The 24,009-nt window shown below is 42.1% G+C and overlaps 1 protein-coding gene across 1 annotated transcript in view; it reads right to left on the reverse strand.

The window, feature by feature from the left end:
- The window catches only part of LOC134337395 (granulocyte colony-stimulating factor receptor-like), an 85,610-nt gene that overhangs the window by 38,186 nt on the left and 23,415 nt on the right, over positions 1-24,009 (reverse strand). The window contains 2 exon segments of the mRNA XM_063032362.1: positions 3,959-4,140; positions 5,278-5,410. Coding sequence (XP_062888432.1) covers positions 3,959-4,140; positions 5,278-5,410 — 315 coding nt within the window.

The following is a 24,009-nucleotide window of genomic DNA, read 5'->3' on the forward strand; positions in this document are numbered from 1 at the left end:
CAGAGATACAGACAGAGAGATTGAGAAAGGAAAGGGAGGTGTTGAAAATGGACTAGGTAAATTTGAGAGCAGGGTGGAAGTTGGAGGCAAAGTTGATGAAGTCCATGGGTGACAGTTTCTCTACTGGAGACAGTTTGTCTACTGATATCTTTTATAAATGCACGGATTTCCACATCTACCTGGACTCTGTCTCTTCCCACAGTGTCACTTATATGCACCCATGCTGAGCTCATCGACTTGAATTCCTCCAGAACTTTGAATGTGTTGCTTGAATTTCTAGGATCCGCATTATTTCTCGTGTTCAAGATTCAAGACTGTTTAATGTCATTTCCAATACACAAATGTAAAGGAGAATGAAATAATTGTAAATCCTGATCTGACACAGCACTAAAAACACACATTTTTTAAAAAAACACAATAATAAATAAAAAATGCAATAAATATAAATGCATAATATAGTTTTATATACCTAGATTGATTATACATCCATAAAGTAAAATGGATATGGGGATTGGCAAGAAAATTGGAACCAAGGTAAAGGATTGTACATTACTGAATGGAGGAGTGGATGTGAAAGGGCACTCGATTCATTGAGAGAAAAAAACTGAATGAAACGGACTCGCTATGCACTATCACCCAAGTGGTACTAAAGGACAAGACTATTTTCACCAGTATCATCTTCAGCAGGAGAAACAGTATGTTGACTGTGTCACATCCAGATACAGTGCTCTAAAGTCTGAACATCATATGCCTGCAAGCCTCCCTGGAAATCAATAACCTGACCTGGAAGTATGCTGACGTTCTTCATCATCAATGGGTCAAAATCTTGGTACTCACTAGCCAATAATGCTGTGAAAGTACCATCATTACAGGGATTGAAATGGTTAAACATCACTGTCTCAAGAGTTATTCAATACTGTCCTTGCCAAAAACGCACACATCGTATAAATAAATAATAAAACAAAATATAATAATTGACCCACTCCCCTTACAGTTTATAAGGGGATAATTTTTAAACATATTATTTGAAAATGATAGAATGAGTAAATGTCCTCTTGCTGTGACTATCGCAGATTGCAAAACCATCACCACAAAAGGGTATTTACTACACACAATGTTTCTCAATATTCTTCTCCAAGCAAAAGTAACATAAGTAGAAGTCATTTGCATATTCCCACCAAGTTATCAGAGTGGATAACTTCACTCAGCTTCATTTACCCCACAGTAATACACACAGAATACTGAAGGAACTCAACAGGCCAGGCAGCATCTACAGAAAAGAGTAAGCAGTTGACATTTCGGGTCGAGAAACTTCACAGGATTGGAAAAAGAGATAAGAAGTCAGATAAAGAAGCGGGGGAGGGGAGGAGGAGAGAAAGAAGTACTAGGTAGTAGGAGATAGGTGAAACTGGGGGAGGGGGTAAAGTAAAGAGCTGGGAAGTTGATTGGTGAAAGAGATAAAGGGCTGGAGAAGGTGGAAATTTGATAGGAGAGGGTAGAAGACCATGGAAGCAAGGGGAGGGGGAGGAGCACCAGAGGGAGGTGATGGGCAGGTAAGGAGATAAGGTGAGAGAGGTGAGAGAGGGAAATGGGAATGGGGAATGGTGAAGGGGAGTGGGTCAGTTACAGAAAGTTCAAGAAATTGATGTTCATGCTGAGGGTACCCAGCATTGTGTCACTCCTCCAAAATGAGCAGCAGAGGAGGCTATGGACTGACATGTCAGAATGGAAAAAGAAATGGGAATAGGAAGTAGATTTGAAATGGGAGATAAGATATGATAAAACTTTATTTGTCCCAAAGGAACTTACAGTTGCAAGAGTGCTCAGTCAGAAATATACAATTTAAAATACAAAGTGTAAAATGCAGGTGCTCGGCGAAGTGGTCTCCCAATCTATGTCGGGCCTCTCCGATATACAGGAGGCCACACCGGGAGCTCTGGATACAGTAGATGACCCCAACAGACTCACAGGTGAAGTGTTGCCTCACCTGGTAGAACTGTTTGGGCCCGTGAATGGTAGTAAGGGAGGAGGTGTAGGGGCAGGTGTAGCACTTGTTCTGCTTGCAAGGTTAAGTAGCAAGAAGGAGATCAATGTATCATTTGCCCCATGACTAAATTGTTCCTAAAAACCTATAGACCCACTTTCAATGACTCATCTCGTGTTCTCAAGATCTATTGCTTACTTATGTATTTTTATTACTGTTATTATTCTTTCCCTCCCAATTTGTGGTCTGTGGTGGCCAGTGCTATCATGTTTGCTGTTGTGTGCTGGGGCAGCAGGCTGAGGGTAGCAGACAGCAACAGAATCAACAAACTCATTTGTAAGGCCAGTGATGTTGTGGGGATGGAACTGGACTCTCTGACGGTGGGGTCTGAAAAGAGGATGCTGTCCAAGTTGCATGCCATCTTGGACAACGTCTCCCATCCACTACATAATGTACTGGTTGGGCACAGGAGCACATTCAGCCAGAGACCCATTCCACCGAGACGCAGCACAGAGCGTCATAGGAAGTCATTCCTACCTGTGGTCATCAAACTTTACAACTCCGCCTTTGGAGGGTCAGACACCCTGAGCCAATAGGCTGGTCCTGGACTTATTCCATAATTTAATGGCATAATTTACATATTACTATTTAACTATTTATGATTTTATTACTATTTATTATTTATGGTGCAACTGTAACGAAAACCAATTTCACCCGGGATCAATAAAGTATGACTATGACTGTGACTATGACTATTTTGCACACTGGTTGTCCGCCCTGTTGGTGCGGTCTTTCATTGACTCTCTTACGGTTATTGGTTGTTTGAATAAGCCTGCAAGAAAATGAATCTCAGGGTACTTTGATAATAAATTTACTTTGATCTTTGAACTTTAGTCCTAATCAAGAGTGCAGTGAAGCAAGTGTCCAGTTATGACATGACAGATCAATATTTATCAAAGTGCTCCCAGAATTTTCAGTAACATATATCAAATCAGATACTCTTACATTACAACCAGCAACCACTAGTTGCTAAACAATAATTTCTTATAAAAACACTCTGAAATATAAAGGAACTAGTCATGTTAAATGGGAAGGGAATAGTTTATTTAAACAACACCCAAATTAAAGTTGACAAATAATGTTGGAGTTTTAAATTACTTTCTACACTCAGTAGCTACTTTATTAGGTACACCTGTACACAAGCTCATGAATGCAAATTCTAATCAGTCAATCGTATGGCAGCAACTCAATGCATAAAAATATGCAGGCATGGTCAAGAGGTTCAGTTGTTGTTCAGACCAAACATCAGAATGGGGAGGAAATGTGGCCTAAGTGACTTTGACTGTAGAATGATTGCTGGCGCCAGATGGGGTGGTTTGAGTATCTCAGAAACTGCTGATCTCTATTGGGATTTTCATGTACAACAGACTCTAGAGTTTACAGAGAATGGTGCTAAAAGACAAAGAAAATCCAGTGAGTGGTAGTTCTGTTGGTGAAAACATCTTGTTACTGAGAGAGGTCAGAGGAAAATGGTCTGATTGGTTCAAACCTACATGAAGGCGACAGTAACTATGCATTACAACAGCGGTGTGCAGAAGAGCATCTCTAAATGCACAACATGTTGAATCTTGAAGTGGATGGGTGATAGCAGCAGAAACCACGAACATACACCCAGTGGCCACTTTATTAGGTACAGGAGGTGCCTAACAAAGTGACCACAGAGGTATATGGACATTTCTACAGATAATTTACAAAAGCTGCTTTAACTGTGATGTACTTACCTTTCCAAAGAGCAAATTAGCTTTTACCTTTCACAACTTTACGTACAATTTTATCTGCATGCATGTTAGCAGTTAAAGTTATATCAATCAAAATATCTGTATAATCCTTGTCAAAAACTAATAAAATCTTGCACCACAGGACTATCTTTTTAATGTGTATTTTTTAAATATATGATAAAAGATTCCATATTACCTATTAGCATGCCATCAAGGCACTTGTGGTTGGACATTTCTGTACCAAGTGCATTCTTAGCTGTGACCCAGATGTCATGATAGGATATCAAATTTGAAACGAGGACCATGCATGAGTTCTTGGTCTTATTTGCAGTACAATTCTTTGGTTTTAAATATCTGGTAGTGCAATTTCCAGTAGTTCTGAAATGGTCAAGAAACATAGCAATTTAGCTGAAAGTTGTCTGTCTTTAATGTAAACACTGAAGAGCACAAACACAAAGCTAAATAGTTGGCACAGAATTCAAGCAGGTCTGATGTTAGACAATATGCTGTAACAAGGATACTGACCCCGGGGGCCTACCCGCTACAACTTACGTGGGACAAATCTTTCATGTTGCTTTTGGGATTTCCAGAAGTGCCCACAATCATTTTGTTTTAATTAGCCACCACTGTAATATAGAAAGCTCATCATTAAATTTGCAATATATAACATGTTTCCAAAGATACCAAAGAAATAATAAATCTATCTCTTAATGTTGAATAAGGGAAAGATGCTGGCTAGGACAACTGCTCCTTAATATAGTGCTGGGAGGGTCCTTCAACTTCCACGAGAAAGCAGATAGAGTTTCGGTATAATGTCTCATCAGAAAGACAACACCTCCAACAATTCAGGCCTCAATTAACATTTGATGGGATTGAGAAAGGGTCTAGTGCTTTCCCAGAGGATATGACGAATAAACTCTTCTGGGGCTTCCAGCCAGGTACAGATATTGATTATAAGCCCAAGAAGAGTTTATTTTATGGGATTGCTACTCTGGATTTGTGCTCCAAATCTCTGGAATTTATGGCTCACAGAGGTGATATAAACAGAAACATACAGGATCAAGGACACAAGAGATTCTGCAGATGCTGGATATCCAAAGCAACACACACAAAATGCTGGAGGAATTCAGCAGGTCAGGCAGCACCCATGGAAATGAACGAATATTTTGGGCTTTGATAGGGTCACCCATCTCAAACAGGTCAAAGGGTGGAGTGATCCACCAGTCCTCCAGGTTGGTTCAGCTCAGGGCTAAGAACTCCGACTGGTGAAACAACAACGAAGAATCCTTCCTCATCTGAGTGTGATGGTATTCCTGTGTCTCCACCTGGGACTTGTGTGATTTACAGTGGTGTAAACTGAGAGGAAGCTACTGACATGATGAAGGAAGCCCTGAACACCACCAGTGATGGAGGACCTTCATTGCTGCCCAAAACGCCAGCGGTGTAACAGGCAGTAAGTAAGTAACAGTAGCACCCAGTTTTGAACAAAGTGAAATATCGAATCATATTACTCACTCTGATACGTGTAACGTGAAGCTTGTTTCCAGGTATGTTTCAGATCCTGGATCCCAATTACAAACGATGCTCTGTACTGCAAATGAGGTCCAGTACGATGTGCAGAATAAAAGGCGTGGTTTCATTGGAGGGTCTGGAAGAAAACAAGCACTATCACTTTGGCACATAGAAATTATTTCTGATTTGATCAGGTCTCTAATTATGTTTTCTTTTGCACTAATGTCTCATTTTGTACTGTTTTGTATAATTTATATATAATTAAAAACAACAACACACAAAATGCTGGAGGAACTCACTAGGTCAGGCAGCATCTATGGAAATGAATAACCAGTCTACGTTTCGGGCTGAGACCCTTCTTCAGGGCAGAGAAGGAAGGGGGAGGATGTCAGAATAAAAATATGGGGGGGGGGAGGGGTAGAAGGCTAACTAGCTGGAAGGTGACAGGTGAAACCAGGTGGGTGGGAAAGGTCAAGGGTTGGAGAAGAAAGAATCTGATAGGAGAGGAGAATGGACCATCGGGGAAAAGGAAGGAGGGGGGACCTGGGGGAAGTACTTTGCAGGTGAGAAAAGGTAAAAAGTCAGAGTAGGGATTCGAAGAGAGGGGGAGGGAATTTTTTTTTGCTGGAAGGAGAAATCGATATTCATGCCATCCGGTTGGAAGTTACCCAGATGAAATATGAGGTGTTGCTCCTCTACCCTGAGGGTGGCCTCATCTTGGCACAAGAGGAGGCCATGGATTGACACATTGGAATGGGAATGGGAATCAGAATTAAAATGTTTGGCCCCAGGGAAGTCCCGCTTATGGCGGATGCTTTCAACATCTAGCATCTGCAGACATTCTTGTGTTTACACGTAATTAATATTCTATGTTGTCTGAACCTGCACTTTGCGTCTCTGATACTGCTGCAAGCAAGCTTTCCACTGTACCTGTATTTTACTGAATGTGCATTGGACGGTAAATTCAATTTGACTTGACTGCATAGACCAGACATAACAACAGCCAAACTATTTTCTTTATGCATAATGCATATTAATGACTAACTTTTAAGGTCATTTATAGATTTTTTGAAAACATTTTATGGTTAAGGATGTATTAGGAAGAACATAAGAAATGGAACCAGCAGGTGGCATGTGGTTCCACCGGCTAGCTTGACCATTCAATATATTCACGGCAGATCTTTTGCCTCAAGTCAACATAATCATGGATGCCTCCCACTCCCTCTTCTCCCATCAAGCAGAAGATATAAAAACTTAACAGCACTTTTTCAACCACCAGGCAGAAGGTCATCTTAAACTCTTGAAATGGAATTCTCTTACACTAATGGACGAAGCCTGGATCTCCTAATCTACCTCATCATGGTCCTTGCACTTTATGTATCTACCTGCCCGTCCACTATAACACTATATTCTCCATTCTGTTTTCCTTTCTATTATATTGATATATTTAATATATAGAACAATCTGTCAAACGAAAGACTCTCAGTGCACCAATACCAATACAGTCCCAGTAACACTTGGTTCATTGATGGCAGACTGTGCAGCTCTATATTATCCTCATCATTCATCTTGGAGCCCACAGAACCAAGACATCCAAGATCCTGAGAGAAAGCTGAGGAATAAATGTCCTGACGAAGGGTCTCGGCCTGAAACGTCGACTGCACCTCTTCCTAGAGATGCTGCCTGGCCTGCTGCGTTCACCAGCAACTTTGATGTGTGTTGGTTGAATAAATATCCTGATCCACTTTCTTGGCTTTGGAGTGCTTGTGGTCCTCACACACCCCTGCCTCTGGATGTTCCTGGCCTCACCCTCCATGCCAAAAGGGTGATGGTTCGACTCAGACACCAGCTGTGTCACTGAATAGAAAAGAAGCTCCTGAATGGAGAATCTATGACGGGACTAGATCCTCTCAGGGTAAATCGTGGTTTAGGTGTACAGGGTGCCGAAGTGAGCAAAGGAAATCATGATTGGACCTTCTCCATTTAGGAAGCAATTCCGTGTCCCATTCAACCAAAGTTCTAAAGCTCACTGCCAAATGGAGGGTGGAGGAAGTGGGGAGAACCCCATGGGGACCAGGATATTGTTACCTCTGCAGCAATAAGTAGTAGTTGTGCTAACCACAACTACACAGTTAGCTCAATGCTTTAAAGTACAGGTGACCCACCGCTGCCTTTAAGGAGTTTGTACGTCCTTCCCGTGACCACGTGGGTTTCCTCCAGGTGCTAGAGTTTCCTCCCACAGTCCAAAGACGTACCGGTTGGTAGGTGAATTGGTCATCGTAAATTGTCCTGTGATTAGGCTAGGGTTAAATCAGGGGTTGCTGGGCGGCGTGGCTCAAAGGGCTGGAAGGGCCTATCCCACGCTCCATCTCAATAAATAGAATTAAAAGATGATTTGATCAAAGACGAACATTCAGCGGGATTCCTCTCCCTTTGTGTTGAGGTACACGTTTCAGTGACTGCAAATTATCATGTGACTTTTGTGAAGTGCTTAGCAGGATTTACTAATGGTGCTCAAAAAGCTGAAAGACCTAAAAGCTTGAAGAACTGCACCCTAGGGAAATGATCTTTCAAAAATCATTGGACTCTGGCATAGTGCCAGAGGACTGGAACATTGCAAATGTTACTCCGCTCTTTAAGAAAGAAGGAAAGCAGCAGAAGGGAAATTATAAACCGGTTAGCCTGACCTCACTGGTTGGGAAGATGTGAGAGTCAATTGTTAAGGATGAGGTGATGGAGTACTTGGTGACACAGGACAAGATAGTATAAACTCAGCATGGTTTCCTTATGGGAAAATCCTGCCTGATGGACCTGTTGGAATTCTTTGAGGAGATTACATGTAGGATGGATAAAGGGGATGCAGTGGATGTTGTGTATTTGGACTTTCAGAAGGCCTTTGACAAGGTGCCACACATGAGGCTGCTTACCAAGTTAAGAGCCTATGGTATTACAGGAAAGTTACTAACATGGTTAGAGCCTTGGCTGATTGGTAGAAGGCAGTGAGTGGAAATAAAAGGATCCTTTTCTGGTTGTCTGCCAGTGACTGGTGGTGTTCCATTTGGGTCGGTGTTGGAACCACTTTTTTTTATGCTGCATATAAACAATTTAGATGATGGAATAGATGACTTTATTGCCAAGTTTGCAGATGATATGAAGATTGGTGGAGAGGCAGGTAGTGTTGTGGAAACAGGTAGGATGCAGAAAGACTTAGACAGATTAGGAGAATGGACAAGAAAGTGGCAAATGAAATACAATGTAGGAAAATGCATGGTCGTGCACCTTGGTAGTAGAAATAAATGCACAGACTATTTTCTAAATGGAGAGAAAATTGAAAAATCTGAGATGCAAAGGGACATCCTTGTGCAGAACACTCTAAATGTTAACTTGCAGGTTGAGTCAGTGGTGAGGAAGGCAAGTGCCATGTTAGCATTCATTTCAAGAGGTCTAGAAAACAAGAGCAAGGATGTGATGCTGAAGCTTTATAAGGCACTGGCTGCGCCTCACCTTGAGTATTGTGAAGTTTTGGGCACCTCATCTTAGAAAAGATGTGCTGGCATTGGAGAGGGTCCAGAGGAGGTTCACAAGGATGATTCCAGGAATGAAAGGTTATCATACGAAGAATGTGTGATGGCTCTGGATCTGTACTTGCTGGAATTCAGAAGGATGAGGAGGGATCTCATTGAAAGCATTCGAATGTTGAAAGGCCTAGACAGAGTGGATGTGGAAAGGATGTTTCCCATGGTGGGAGAGTCTAGGACAAGAGGGCACAGCCTCAGGATAGAGAGGCGCCCTTTCCAAACAGTGATGCGGAGAAATTTCTTTAGCCAAAGGCTGGTGAACTTGTGGAATTTGTTGCCACATGCAGCTGTGGAAGCCAGGTTGTTGGGTGTATTTAATGCAGAGATTGAGAGGGTCTTGATTGGAAATGGCATCAAAGATTACTGGGAGAAGGTCAGGAACTGGGGTTGAGAAAAAAAAATGAGCAGCCATGATTGAATGGCAGAGCAGACTCGATGGGCCAGATGGCCTAATTCTGCTCGTATGCTTTATGGTTTTATTAATTCTTAATACAAAAAAACATTAAATACACACATTACATACCATGCAACAAACTGTCTGCTGAGGGAACTCAGCAGGTCAAACAGTATCTGTGCCAGGAAAGGAACTGTTGATGTTTTGGGTTGAAACCCTTTTACCCCAAAATGTTGATAGTTCCTCTCCTCACACAGATGCTGCTGGACCCACTAAGTTCCTCCAGCCGTTTGTTTGTTGCTCCAGACCCTAGCATTAGCAGTCTTTTGTGTCAACATTATGTCCCATGAACTGAACTACAAAGTAATAATAACTAATTCTTACTGTTTATTTATTGGTTAGCATCTGGGTCAAACATACAACATTGTCTATTCTTACAATAAGACCACAGACTTAAGACCAGAATTAGATCATTTGGTCCATTCACCTGCTTCGTCATTCAATCAAAAATCAATCTTTAAATATACCCAAAGACTTGGCCTTCACAGCTGTCTGTGGCAATTACAGACTCCTCACCCTCTGGCTAAATAAACTCTGCCTTATCTCTGAAAAAAGGGCAACATACATAAAAATTGCTGGTGAACGCAGCAGGCCAGGCAGCATCCATAGGAAGAGGTACAGTCGACGTTTCGGGCTGAGACCTGACGAAGGGTCTCAGCCTGAAATGTCGACTGTACCTCTTCCTAGAGATGCTGCCTGGCCTGCTGTGTTCACCAGCAAATTTTATGTCTGCTGCTTGAAATTCCAGCGTCTACAGATTTCCTCATGTTTGCGCTCTGAAAAAAGGGGATGTCTTTCTATTCTGAGGTTGTGCCCACTAGTCCTCCTGGGAACATCCCCTCCAAGTCCTTAAAACAGGCATGCTAACTATAAATCAGTCGTGCTCTGTGGAAATGATCGCTTCTGACAGGATGGGAAATCAAGTCAGGGCTGATCAGGGAGGGAGGAGAAGATGGTGACGCGACGCAGCGCGTGCAGCCGTTCCGAATTGATATCGTATCTGTGAGGCAGGATGCTGTGCATAATCCTGATTTGATGGAGACAGACTTGAAAAAGCACGGAGGAACATCTGGAGAAACTTCTGAAATGCCTGCTTCGCTGCCGCTGCTACTGTGCGATCGAGAATCTCCGGAGGGAAGGCCCCAATTCCTCGGCCTTGCCTATCGCCTGTTGCTGGGGCCGGGGTCGAGGCGCTCGGCAGAGATGGTGCTTGGTGCATCGGTGTCGGAGAGCTGGTCGGAGGCTCGGAGTTTTCGGACAGACTCAGAGTCGGACTGTGGTCGGATGCTTCCGGGATGCTGCATCGGCAAGTTTGCGACGCTGGAGGTTTACCGTCTGCGTGAGATGATGGGACTTTCGATAGACTTTGAGACTTTACTGTGCCCATGGTCTGTTCTTATCAAATTACGGGATTGCTTTGCACTGTTGTAACTATATGTTATAATTATGTGGTTTTTGTCCGTTTTTCAGTCTTGGTTTGTCATGTATTTCTGTGATATCATTCTGGAAAAACATTGTATCATTTCTTAATAGATGCATTACTAAATGACAATAAAAGAGGACTGCGTGTCCTCATAATTTAATCTAACCATACTTCTAGCTGTCTCTGTTCGGAGACCCTCAGCTGAATCTAAGTGCGTATCTATAGTAGAAGCCTATTCAGCCCTTACAGTCTGTCCCACCAATTAACCAGTTCACCGCTGATGCATTCTTCCATGCCACAGACTCTGCTCTATACTTATCAAACATGACCAAGGTATCTCCATCTAGTTCCATAATCCAGATGCAACACAGTGGATCGGTTTGTGGTCACCTTAAGAAGAAACGACATTTCCTGCTATGTCCGAGCTGAAGAGGGCTGACTGCCCGATATCCAATTATAAGCCAGTGATGGACTGTTCCAAGTGGAAATCTGAGGTTATCATGGACCTAGTGACTGGGTTCCAAGAAAAATCTTCAACAGTCCTCAACCCTAAGACAGACAGGACTTCCACAATCTCAAAAATGATCTAATTTGTCAAATAAATGATGTGCCATTAGATAGTTCCATGTCAGATGAAATTCCAATGTTTGCAGTGGAGAGGAAGAGAAGTGATTAAAAGATCACTGGAGGATTTAAATGCTTCTTGGAAACTGTAGACAACAGGAATTCTGCAGATGCTGGAAATTCAAGCAACACACATCAAAGTTGCTGGTGAACGCAGCAGGCCAGGCAGCATCTGTAGGAAGAGGTGCAGTCAACGTTTCAGGCCGAGACCCTTCGTCAGGATTGGAAACTGTAGGATTGGTTACCCCAGCACATTTTGTCAGAATGCACAAAGCTGATATTTCCGTCTAAAGTAATCTCTGCAATTTTTTAAATTTACAGCAGGTAAGGCAAACGTGCCTTTGGTAATAGAATTCTACACCATGTCATACAGCACCCCCATCCAAGAAATGATTTTGAAGTACAGTGTTTGTTCTGTAGAGCTGCATAAGGCAGGACCCTACAAACACCAGGAAACTAATTTGTGAACTAAAGGCTGGTTAGAACACCAGGCAAAGTTTTCCTTCTGACAAGTCACAGATGAGGTGGTACTGGCTATGAAAATACAAATTTAAACTTCAGTTCTGTGTAATCCCAGTCGGTTGCCAGTAGGGGGCAGTAATCCCCTTGATTTTTCTGCATGTTTCTGCTTTGACAACTGCAAGATGCTAAACACGAGCAATACACACAAACTGCTGGAGGAACTCAGCAGGCCAGGCAGCATCTATCAAAAAAAGTACCTTTCAGGCCATGACCCTTCATCAGGGTCTAATGCTAACCGTATCCCTTCTGCACTTCAGACCATCTTGTTGCATTAGTGGAGCGTTTAGTAAGATTTACTAATTCTTAACACACAAGTGCATTAAATAAACAGGTCATATCCTACGGCCTGATCTATAACAAAATGGCAATTAACTTGGCACAATACAGGCTCTTCAGCCATTATACCTACTCCAAGATCATTCTAATTCTTCCCTCCTACATAGCCCACAACCTTCCATTTTCCTTTCATCCATGCGTCTAAGAAGCGCTATTGTTAAATAAATAAATAAATAAATGAAACTTTTCTAATGTATCAGCTTCTAGCATCACCCTGGCAGTGCATTTCAGACTCTTGGCACTCCCTGTGTCAAAAACCTACCTCTGACATCACCAATAAACTTTTCTCCACTCATCTTAAAAGGAAGTCTTTTGGTATTAGCCTTTGCTGCCCTGGTAAAAAGGTCCTGGCTATCCACTCTCCCTCTGCCTCTCAACCTTATACCTTTCTATTAAGTTACCTCTCATTTTCCTTCACTCCAAAGAATAAACTCCTAGCTCACTGAACCTTCCCTCATAAGACATGTTCCCTAATCCAGGAAGCATTCTGGTAAATCTCCTTTGCACCTTTCCTAAAGTTTCCACGTTCTTCCTATAATGAGGGGATCAGAACTGAATACAATACTCCAAGTGTGGTCTAACCAGAGTTTTATAGATCTACAATGTTATCTCAGCAGGTCCGGCAGCATGTATGGAGAAATGAAGGAGTTATATCCCAAAAAGTCGATTGTGTATTCCCTTCCACAGATGCTGGCTGACTTTTGAGCTCCTCCAGCATTTTGTATGTGTTACTCTGGATTTCCAGCGTCAGCAGAATCTATGCTTATGATTTGCAGCATTACCTCACAGTTCTTAAACTCATCCCCCCACTATATGCCTACCTAACCACCCTGTCAACTTTCACAGCAACTTTGAGAAATCTATGGGATTGGGCCCCAAGATCTCACAGTTCCTCCATACTGATGACACAAAGGTTGGGGGTGTTGTGGATAGTGTGGAGGGCTGTCAGAGGTTACAGCGGGACATCGATAGGATGCAAAACTGGGCTGAGAAGTGGCAGATGGTGTTCAATCCAGATAAGTGTGAGGTGGTTTATTTTGGTAGGTCAAATATGATGGCAGAATAGAGTATTAATGGTAAGACTCTTGACAGTGTGGAGGACCAGAGGTCCGAGTCCACAGGACACTCAAAGCTGCTGAGCAGGTTGACTCTGGTTAAGAAGGCATATGGTGCATTGGCCTTCATCAACTGTGGGATTGAATTTAAGAGCCGAGAGGTAATGATACAGCTATATAGGACCGTGGTCAGACCCCACTTGGAGTACTGTGCTCAGTTCTGGTCATTTCACTACAGAAAGGACATGGAAACCATAGAAACGGTGCAGAGGAGATTTACGAGGATGTTGCCTGAATTGGGGAGCATGCCTTATGTTGAGTTGCCTTAGGTTGAGTGAATGCAGCCTTTTCTCCTTGGAGCGACGGAGGATGAGAGAGGTGTATAAGATGATGAGAGGCATTGATCGTGTGGCTTTTTCCCAGGACTGAAATGGCTAACACAAGAGGGCATAGTTTTACGGTGCTTGGCAGTAGATACAGAGGAGATGTCAGGGGTAAGTTTGTTTTTTTTTTATGCAGAGAGTGATGAGTGTGTGGAATGAGCTGCTGGCAGCGGTGATGGAGGCAGATACAATAGGGTCTTTTAAGAGACCCCTGGATAGGTACATGGAGCTTAGAAAAATAGAGGGCTATGGGTAACCCTAGGTAATTTCTAAAGTAAGTACATGTTCGGCACAGCATTGTGGGCCAAAGGGCCTGTATTGTGCTGTAGGTTTTCTATGTTTCTATGCTAAGAATCATGCCTTTAACCTTGTTCTTGGCAGTTTATTTATTCGTAACACCTTAGAGTGATAGAGTTATAGAAAAGTACAGCACAGAAACAGGCCCTTCAATCCATCTAGTCCGTGCCGAAACATTTAATTTCCCAACTCCCATCGACCTGCACCAGAACCATTGCCCTCCATAACCCTACCATCCACGTACCTATCCAAACTTATCCTAAACATTAAAATCGAGCTTGCATCTACCACTTGTGCTACCAGCTCGCTCCATACTCTCATGACCCTCTAAGTGAAGAAGTTTCCTCTCATATTCCCGTTAAACTTTTCACCTTTCACCCTTAACCCATGGCCTCTGGTTGTAGTCCCCCCCAACCTCAGTGGAAAAAGTTTGCTTGCATTTACTCTGTCTATATCCTTCAAAATTCTGTATACTTCTATCAAGTCTCCTCTCAATCTTCTACGTTCTAAAAGAAATGGAATCCTAACCTATTCAATATTTCCTTATAACTTAGGTCCCCCAGACCTGGCAACGTCCTTGTAAGTTTTCTCTGTATTCAACCTTATATACATCTTTCCTGTAGGTAGGTGACCAAAATTGCTTCCACTACTCCAAATTAGGCCTCAACCAATGTCTTATACAACTTCAAAGTAACATCCCATCTCCAGTACTCAATACTTTTTTGATTTACGAAGGCCAGTGTGCCAAAAGATTTCTTTATGACCCTATCTACTTGTGATGCCACTTTCAGTGAATTATGGACCTGAATTCCCAGATCCCCTTGTTTTACCACACTCCTCAGATCCCTCCCGTTCACTGTCTAAGACCCACTCCGGATGGTCCTACCAAAGCGCAACAACTCACATTTGTCTGCATTAAATTCCATCTGCCATTTTTAGACCATTTTTTGAGCTGATCCCGTTGCAAGCTATGATAGCCTTCCTTGCTGTCCGCTAAATCCCCCGATCTTGCTGTCATCTATAAATTTGCTGATCCTATTAACCACATTATCGGCCAGATCATTAATATAGATGACAAACAACTGCAGACCCAGCATCCATCCCTGTGGCACTCCACTAGTTACAGGCTTCCAGTCAGAGAGGCAATCATCTACTACTACTCTCTGGCTTCTCCCACAAAGCAATGTCTAATCCAATTTACCACCTCATCATGAATGCCGAGTGACTGACCCTTCTTGAACAACCTCCCATGCGCGACCTTGTCAAATGCCTTGCTAAAGTCCATGTAGGCAACATCCACTGCCTTGCCTTCATCAACTTTCCTGGTAATTTCCTTCAAAACCTCTATAAGATTGATTAGATATGACCTACCATTCATGAAGCCATGCTGACCATCCTTGATCAGTCCATGTTTATCCAAATACTTATATATCTGGTCCCTCAGAATACTTTCCAATAACTTTCCCACTACTGATGTCAGGCTCACCAGCCTATAATTTCCTGGCTTATTTTTAGAGCCTTTCTTGAACATTGGCTATCCTCCAATCTTCTGGTATCTTACCTATCACTAACAATGATTTAACTATCTCTTCTATAGACTCTCTGCCCATCTCCTGAGTAAATACAGATGCCCAAAATGCATTTAAGATCTCCTCCATCTGTTTTAGCTCCACACATGGATTATCATTCTGATCTTCCAGAGGAGCAATTTTGTCCCTTGCAACCCTTTTCCTCTTAATGTGTTTGTAGAATCCCCTAGGGTTCTCCTTCACCTTGCCTGCTAGAAATCCTCCTGATTTCTTTGTCGAGTGTTCTCTTGTATTCCTGATACCCCACAAACACTCCATTTTTCCCTTCCTGCCTATACTTGCTATGCACCTCCTTATTTTTCTTAACAAGGGCCTCAATATCTCTTGAAAATCAAGGATCCCTACACCTGCTACCTTTTATTCTGACAGGCACTTATAAGCTTTGTACTCTCAAAATTTCACTTTTGAAGGCTTCCCACTTACCAAGTACACTTTTGCTGAAAAACATCCTCTCCCAATTCACACTTGTCAGATCCTTTCCGATACCATCAAAAGTGATATTCTCCAATTTAGAATCTCAATCCACAGACCAAAACCGATCTTTTTGCATATTTACTTAGAAACTAATGGCATTGTGATCTCTAGATGCAAAATATTCCCCTACATAAACTTGTTACCTGCCCTGTCTCATTCCCTAATAGCAGATCAAGTATCACACACTCTCTCGTTGCGACTTCTACATACTGATTAAGGAAACTTACCTAAACACATTTGACAAACTATCACATCTAGTCCTTTTACAGTATACGAGTCCCAGCCAATATGTGGAAAGTTAAAATCACCCACTATTTTTCTCGCAACAGTCTGCAATCTCTCTGCAAATTTTTTCCTCTAAATCCCTCAGACTATTGGGTGGTCTGTAATATAGCCCCATTAACATGGTCATACTTCTTTTATTTCACAGTTCCACCCATAATGGCTCACAAAACCAGTTCTCTGTTCTGACTGAGCACTGCCATGACATTTTCCCTGACTAGGGAAATGCGACCCCTCTTCCTTTAATCCATCCTGCTTTGTGTCATTTAAATCAAATGAACTCTGGAACACTGAGCTCTCAGACCTGCCCCTCCTACAACCAAGTCTCACTAATGGCTACAATATTATTATTCCAGGTGTCAATCCATGCCCCGAGCTCATCTGCCTTTCCTGCAATACATTTTACGTTGAAATATACACAGTTCAGCAGATTAGTCGCATCATACTCAGCCTATTGATTCCTGACTTTGAGGTCTGAACAACATCTGTCTCCCCAACCTCTCCACTAACAGTTCTGGCACTCTGGTTCCCATCCGCCTACAAGTCTAGTTTCAACCCCACCATGCAGCATTAGCAAACCTTCCCGCTGCAATATTAGTCCCGCTCCAGTTAAGGTGCAAACCGTCTCTTCCGTACAGTTTCCTCCTTTCCTGGAAGAAATCGCAATGATCCAAAAATCTTATGTCCTCCCTCCACCACCAAATCCTTAGCCATATGTTAAACCATATAATCTTCCCATTTCTGGCCTCACTAGACTTGGTACGGGTAGCAGTCCTGAGATTACACCCCTGCCCTTTAACTTAGCACCTAACTCCCTGAACTCCCTCTGCAGAATCTTATTACTCTTTCTACCATGTCACTGGTACCTTGGTTACAAATACTATCTTGTGCATATTTACCTTGGAGAAAAACCAACTGCAATATTTGTTTTCTATTTTATTTTTGAACTAAATGTTAACCACCCCTCCACCCAAATTATTTCAATGATGTGGTTTAACTTAACGGTATGGAAAAGAGCAAGTGGATGTCATGTAGGATTTTGAAATTGCATGCTATTTGTGAGTAGTACATGGGGTAAACCTGGCAGAAGGCACATTCCTGAGGTCCAGATGAATTTAACTGCATGCTTCCGTTATGTGGTATTCCCGCCCACAGGGCAATTAGTCACCTCAAGAAGGAGGATGGCAGGCTAGAAACATATTCGGCTGGGAGCCTAGAAGAAACCTCACTCAATCAGTTGAGAGATTGGAATTATTCAAGTCATTGTGATAATGAGGCAATCTGAAATGCAGATTTTGAGGCTGCTTGCATAAAATTCATTCCCATTCCAGATTACTGATGAAGTTCCAGTTGAGAAAGGCACAGAGGTCAGGAATAGGTGAAAAGAAAATTAACTATCAACAGGAAGACAGTAATTGTAGTATAACATCTGATAGATCAAATCCAAGGCCTGACTGACCCATCACCCTGGCTGATTCAGCACTTGTACCCACACATCCACCTTCTAAAATTCATACCTCATAGAACATTGAAACCTACAGCACCTTAGATTATAAAGACACTCAGTCCTCTTTTATTGTCACTTAGTAATGCATGTATTAAGAAATGATACAATATTTCCTCTGGTGTGATATTACAAAACACAGGACAGACCAAGACTGAAAAAAAACTAACAAAACCACATAATTATAACATATAGTTACAACAGTGCAACAATACCATAACTTGATGAAGAAGTCCATGAGCACAGTAAAAGTTCAAAGTTTCTCAAATGTCCCACATCTCACGCAGATGGAGAGAAGGAAGAAAAACTCTCCCTGCCATACCCGACCACGGGCCGACTCTGAGTCATCCGAAAACTTCGAGCTCTGATCAGCCCTCCGACACCTAGTACTGAGCGCCATCTCCATCCGAATGATTCGACCTCCTTCTCGGTCGCCAACAGCATTGAGGCCTTCCCTCCGAAAGATTCCCGAACGCGCAGTAACGACAGCAGCGAACGAGCGTTTCAGAAATTTTTCCAGATGTTCCTCTGTGCTTTCACGTCCATTTTCATCAAATCAGAATTGTTCACGGCCCCTATTTAACAGATACGATATCATTTTTCACCAGAGGGCTGCGCACGTGCGGCGCGCTGCTTCTCTCTCCTCCCGTCAATTTCCTTGGCTCACAATGTTGTGCCGACCATGTAACCTACTCTAGAAACTGCCTAGAATTTTCCTACTGCCTAGCCTTCTATTTTTCTGAGCTCCATGTGCCTATCTAAGAGTCTTTTAAAAGACCCTATTGCATCTGCCTCTAATCCTATTAAACCCCTTCTTGAGGTTTAATTTTCTTGATTCCTTTGTGTACAGTACAGTGCAAAAGTATTAGGTACATATATATACCTTGAGTGCCTTGTGGGAGCAAAGAATGTTGGAAACGGCAGCCAGGGACCGCCATTCATTGATGTTTTGCAACTTAGCCCAAACACCAGGCATGGTCATTTGATTTCAAACAATTGGTTTATTGGTCATTACAGACTGTCTCTCTGGTGCTTCCCACTCCCTCACCTCTCCCTTCCCCTTTTCCAAACCATGATTCCCCTCTCCCTGCCCCCTTCGCACTCTCAGTTCACAATAGAGGCCCATATCAGAATCAGGTTTATCATTACTCACATACGTCATGAAATTAGTTTTATTTTTGTGGCAGTATAGTGTAATACATAAAATTACCACAGTACCGTGCAAAATTCTTATATATATATGTGCCTAAGACTGTTATCTCTAATTTTAGACCAAGCTAGATGACAGAGTTGGCTATGAACATGCATAGAGGCTTCAAGGGAACTTAGAGTGACTGAGCAGATGGCAGATGGAGAGATAAGAGTGTGAAAAAGTGTGAGGTCACTCACTTTGGTAGAAAGGTGAAATATTCTTGAATAGAGAAAGTACAAGTTGTTGGTGATTAGAGGGATTAGGGAGTCCTTATATTCTAATCACTGAGAAACCCATTATTTTTTCAACTTTTATGGCTATTCTTTCTAATAATTTGCTTCCTATAATCACTTAGTTTTCATTATACTTCTCTATGAGGCAAATTAAAATGCTTTTGTCTGGTGAAGCTGTATGGTCTCCGAAAATTATTTGTTTCAACACTGACAAGACAAGTGGATGTAATTATACCATCATAAGATGAATTTTCTCACTTGGAAGCAAATGTCCTTTAATTTCTTGGTTTAAACATGTCACATTGCAGTGACCTATAATTATTATTTTATTTAGAGACACAGTATGTTAAAAGGCTCTTCCAGTCCAAAAAGCCTGCGGCGCACAATTACAACCATGTGACCAATTTCCTTCTAACCAGTATGTTTTTGAAATGGGGGGAGGCTGTGGGAACCAGAGCAGCCAGAGGGACCCCACACGGTCATGGGGATAACATACAAACTCTTTGCAGACAGTGGCAGAATTGAACCCAGGTCACTGGCACTTAGTTGCGTTACGCTGATCGCCATACCACCGTGCCGACCATTATTTTACACGCAAACAAACAGCTAGAGGACAACACAATTGCACCATTCCATATACATGGCAACATTGAGTCATAATAGAACTCATTTTTGTGCTTTTAAGGTATTTTGAGAAACATTTTTTTTATGCTTCCTTCCTGTTGGCTTCATCCCTAAAAGTTGACCTATGGAAATGTGAATCCAATACCTCAAGCTGCTCAGAGAAACTAATAGTTAATACAAAAAGAAGCCTGTTGTCCTATTTGCTGTTTGCTGGTTTTAATCAACTGGCAGCACTTGCAGCTGAGTAGAGATATTTACTTGTCTTATGGACATGATGTTAAATCAGATGCTCTTGGGCTCCCTCATGAGGATACAAGATTCCAGGGTATTATTTGGAATAAAAGCCAGAAAGTTTTCCAGCCAATATTTACTCTTTGATCAATTTGGAAAGGAAAAGATCATGTCTGACCCTGAATCACATTCTTCATTCGGGGAGCTGCCTCCATCTGCAGTTTCCTCTGCCTTGGGAAAGCGGCCACCAAACCATGAGCCCTTCCTACCCTCTTCCTATTCTCTCTCCTCTCCTCTCCAGCAGGACAGAAAGCACAATAATTTTAAAGTGCGTACCACCTGAATCAAGTACAGTTTCTACCCCTGCTGTTATCAGATTCTCAAATGGTCTGCTCATATGGTAAAGATGATTTCTTGATGGTAATAATTTCTGTATCTCCCAATTTATTTCTTTGTGGTCCTTGCACCTACTTGTACTGCACTCTCTGTAGCTGCTAAACTATATACTGTATTGTTTTCTTTTACTACTTCAGTGGACTTATCTGTGGCATGATCAACAAGCAAAGAGAATTTTCTCCATTGTAACTTGGCACCTGGGACAATAACAAACACATTCAATTAATTAGGAATTGGCTTCTGGTTTCCTAGTATTACTTCAGAATCCGTAGAAGTACTTTACGTGAAATGTTTCGGGGCCAATGAAAAGAACTACCCAGTGGCCACTTTATTAGGTACACCTGTGTACCTCCTTGTTAATGCAAATATCTAATCAGCCAATCATGTGGCATCAACCCATGCATTAGAGCATGCAGGCATAGTCAAGAAGTCATGAGGAGAATGTACAAACTTCTTAAAGACAGCACTGGCATTGAACTCCAAACTCTGTCCCGAGTTGTAATAGCGTGAACTGCTATGCCATTGTGCTGAAGCATTGAAGATGGGCCTTCCAACACCTCCCTCTGGTGCTCCTCCCCCCTTTTTCTTTCTTCCATGGCCTTCTATCCTCACCTATTATACTCCCCCTTCTCCAGCCCTGTATTTCTTTCTCCAATTAACTTCCCAGCTATTTACTTCATCCCTCCCCCCGCACCGTTTCACCTAACACCTTGTGTTTCACTCTCCCCTCCTCCACCTTTTAAATCTACTCCTCATCTTTTTTTCTATAGTCCTGCTGAAGGATTTCGGCCCAAGATGTCGACTGTACTTTTTTCCATAGATGCTGCCTGGCCTGCTGAGTTCCTCCAGCATTTTGTGAGTGTTGCATTGGTTTCATACACCCAGTGGCCTCATTATTACATACATATGTGTGTTAGTGCAAATATCTAATATGGCAGCAACTCAATGCATAAAAACATGTAGACATGGTCAAGAGGTTCAGTTGTTGTTCAGACCAAATTTCCGAATGGGGAAGAAATGTGACTTTGTCCATAGGATTATTGTTGGTGCCAGATGGGGTGGTATGAGTATCTCAGAAACTGCTGATCCTTTGGGATTTTCATGCACAACAGCCTCTGGAGTTTACAGAGAATGGTGCAAAAAGCAAAACAAAAAAATCCAGTGAGCGGCAGTTCTGTGGGCGAAAACCACTTGTTAATGAGAGTGGTCAGAGGAGAATGACAGGAAGGTGATAATAACTCAACAAACCACATCTTACAACTGTGGAGCATCTCTGAAGGGATAACATATTGAACCTTGAAGCAGATGGGCTACAGCAACAAAAGACCACAATCATAATTCAATGGCTAATTTATTAGGTACAGGAGGTACCGGATAAAATGGCCACTCAGTGTAAATATACATACACTTACTTTAAATCAATTCCACTTCACCTGCTCCTTCACAAGATTTAGAGTGAAATAAACAAAACCCAAAAGCATCATTGTGGTTATGTTGGGATGACTCTACAGGGCATTAGCAAATATGATATGGGTGGCATGGAAGAAGCAGTTCACATTACAAGACAAGAGATATTAAACCGTTCTCTAAGTTGTAATAAGTTCCATCAAGACTAATGTTAAGTGTGATTTGAGAATCCGTTTAACCTTATAACACAATAATTGTGTCTGTTTGGGGTAAGAACATCATACACAACAGGAAATAGTGAGATACTGGTCATATTTTACAACATCTAATTCAAGTCTGTCACAAGCCTTGTGGCCCATCAGGCCGATGCTTATGCCGGTTTCTGTGACGTGAAGCGACTGAGAGTACGAGACCCCCCCCCCAGATAGGACGCCAGTCTATCGCGAGGTTAACCCCCAGCATTTTTTTGCCGATACCCATCCTCAGCTGGGTAGACTGGAGCATTGTGTGGTTAAATGTCTTGCTCGAGGACACACACACGCTGCCTTGGCTGGGACTTGAACTCACGACCTTCAGATCGCTAGTCCAACGCCCTAACCACTTGGCCACACGCCACACATAACATCTAATGATGCATCTTAAATAGAGAAAAATGAATGAAATGCTTCACAGGCATGGAATCATTATCTGAAGAAGAAATTACTAGGAAGGGTCTTTCATTGATTCTATTGTACTTACTGTGAATGCCTGCAGGAAAATAAATCTCAGGGTTGTACATGGTGGAGTAATAGTACTTTGATAATAAATTTATTTTGAACCCTGAACTTTGGGAAACATGCTTTCAGGTAAGTTTTAAAGGAGAGGCATAATTATAGAATTTGGCTCTGAACAATTAGTTGAGAGCGTGTGGGGCAGATGGAAGCTGACGTGCATGAGAGGCAATAAAATAGCACTATAAAATGAATGGATAGGGAAAATTTGCAGTCAGTGGGATGAGTTGCAGTTTAGCAGAGGGACAAAAATCAAAAAGGGTGACAAATACAGGACGGAAGGTGTTGTATTTGAATGCACACAGTATACAGAATAAGGTAGGTGAACTTGTAGCATAGTGACAGATTGGCAGGTGTGACATTGTGGGCACCACTGAGTCAAAACTGAAAGAATATTACAGTTGGGAGCTTAACATCCAAGGATACATATTGTATCAGCAGGACAAGCGGGTAGGCAGAGGGGATTGGGTGGCTCTGTTGGTAAAATATGAAATCAAATCTTAGAGTTAAGAAACTGCAAGGGTAATAAAATCCAGAAGGGAGTTATATACAGGCCTCTGAACAGTAGCCTGGATGTGGGCTACAAATTACAATGGAAGATAGAAAATGCACGTCAAAAGGGCAATGTTACAATACGCATGGGGTATTTCAATATCGAGGTAAATTGGGAAAATCAGATTGGTGCTGATTTTGGATCCCAAGAGAGAGAATTTGTAGAATACCTATGAGATGGCTTTTTAGAGCAGCTCGTTGCTGAGCCCACTAAGGGATCAGTTATTCTGGACTGGGTGTTGTGTAATGAACCGGATTTGATTAGGGAGCTTAAGGTAAAGGAACCCTTAGGAGGAAGTGATCATAATACAAGAGAATTCACCTTGCAATTTGAGATGGACAAGCTAAAGTCAAATATATCAGTATCACATAAGAGCAAAGGGAATTACAGAGGTACGAAAGAGGAGCTGGCCAAAGTTGCTTATAATGAGACTCTAGCAGAGATGATGGCAAAGCAGCAACGGCTGGAGTTTCTGGGAGCAATTCGGAAGGGAAAAGATAGATGCATCCCAAAGGTGAAGAAGCATTCTAAAGACAGGATGACACAACGATGGCTGACAAAGGAAGTCAAAGCCAACATAAAAGCCAAAGAGAGGGCATATAATGGAGCAAAAATTAGTGGGAAATTAGGGATTGGGAAGCTTTTAAAAACCAACAGAAGGCAAATAAAAAGCCATAAGGGGGGAATCAATGAAATATGAAAGTAAGTTAGACAATAAACTCAAAGAGAAATCAAAAGATTTTTCAGATGTATAAAGAGTAAAAGAGAGGTGAGAGAGATATCAGACCACTGGGAAATGACACTGGAG

Source organism: Mobula hypostoma, chromosome 24 (genome assembly GCF_963921235.1).
Source record: "Mobula hypostoma chromosome 24, sMobHyp1.1, whole genome shotgun sequence".
Lineage (NCBI taxonomy): Eukaryota > Metazoa > Chordata > Chondrichthyes > Myliobatiformes > Myliobatidae > Mobula > Mobula hypostoma.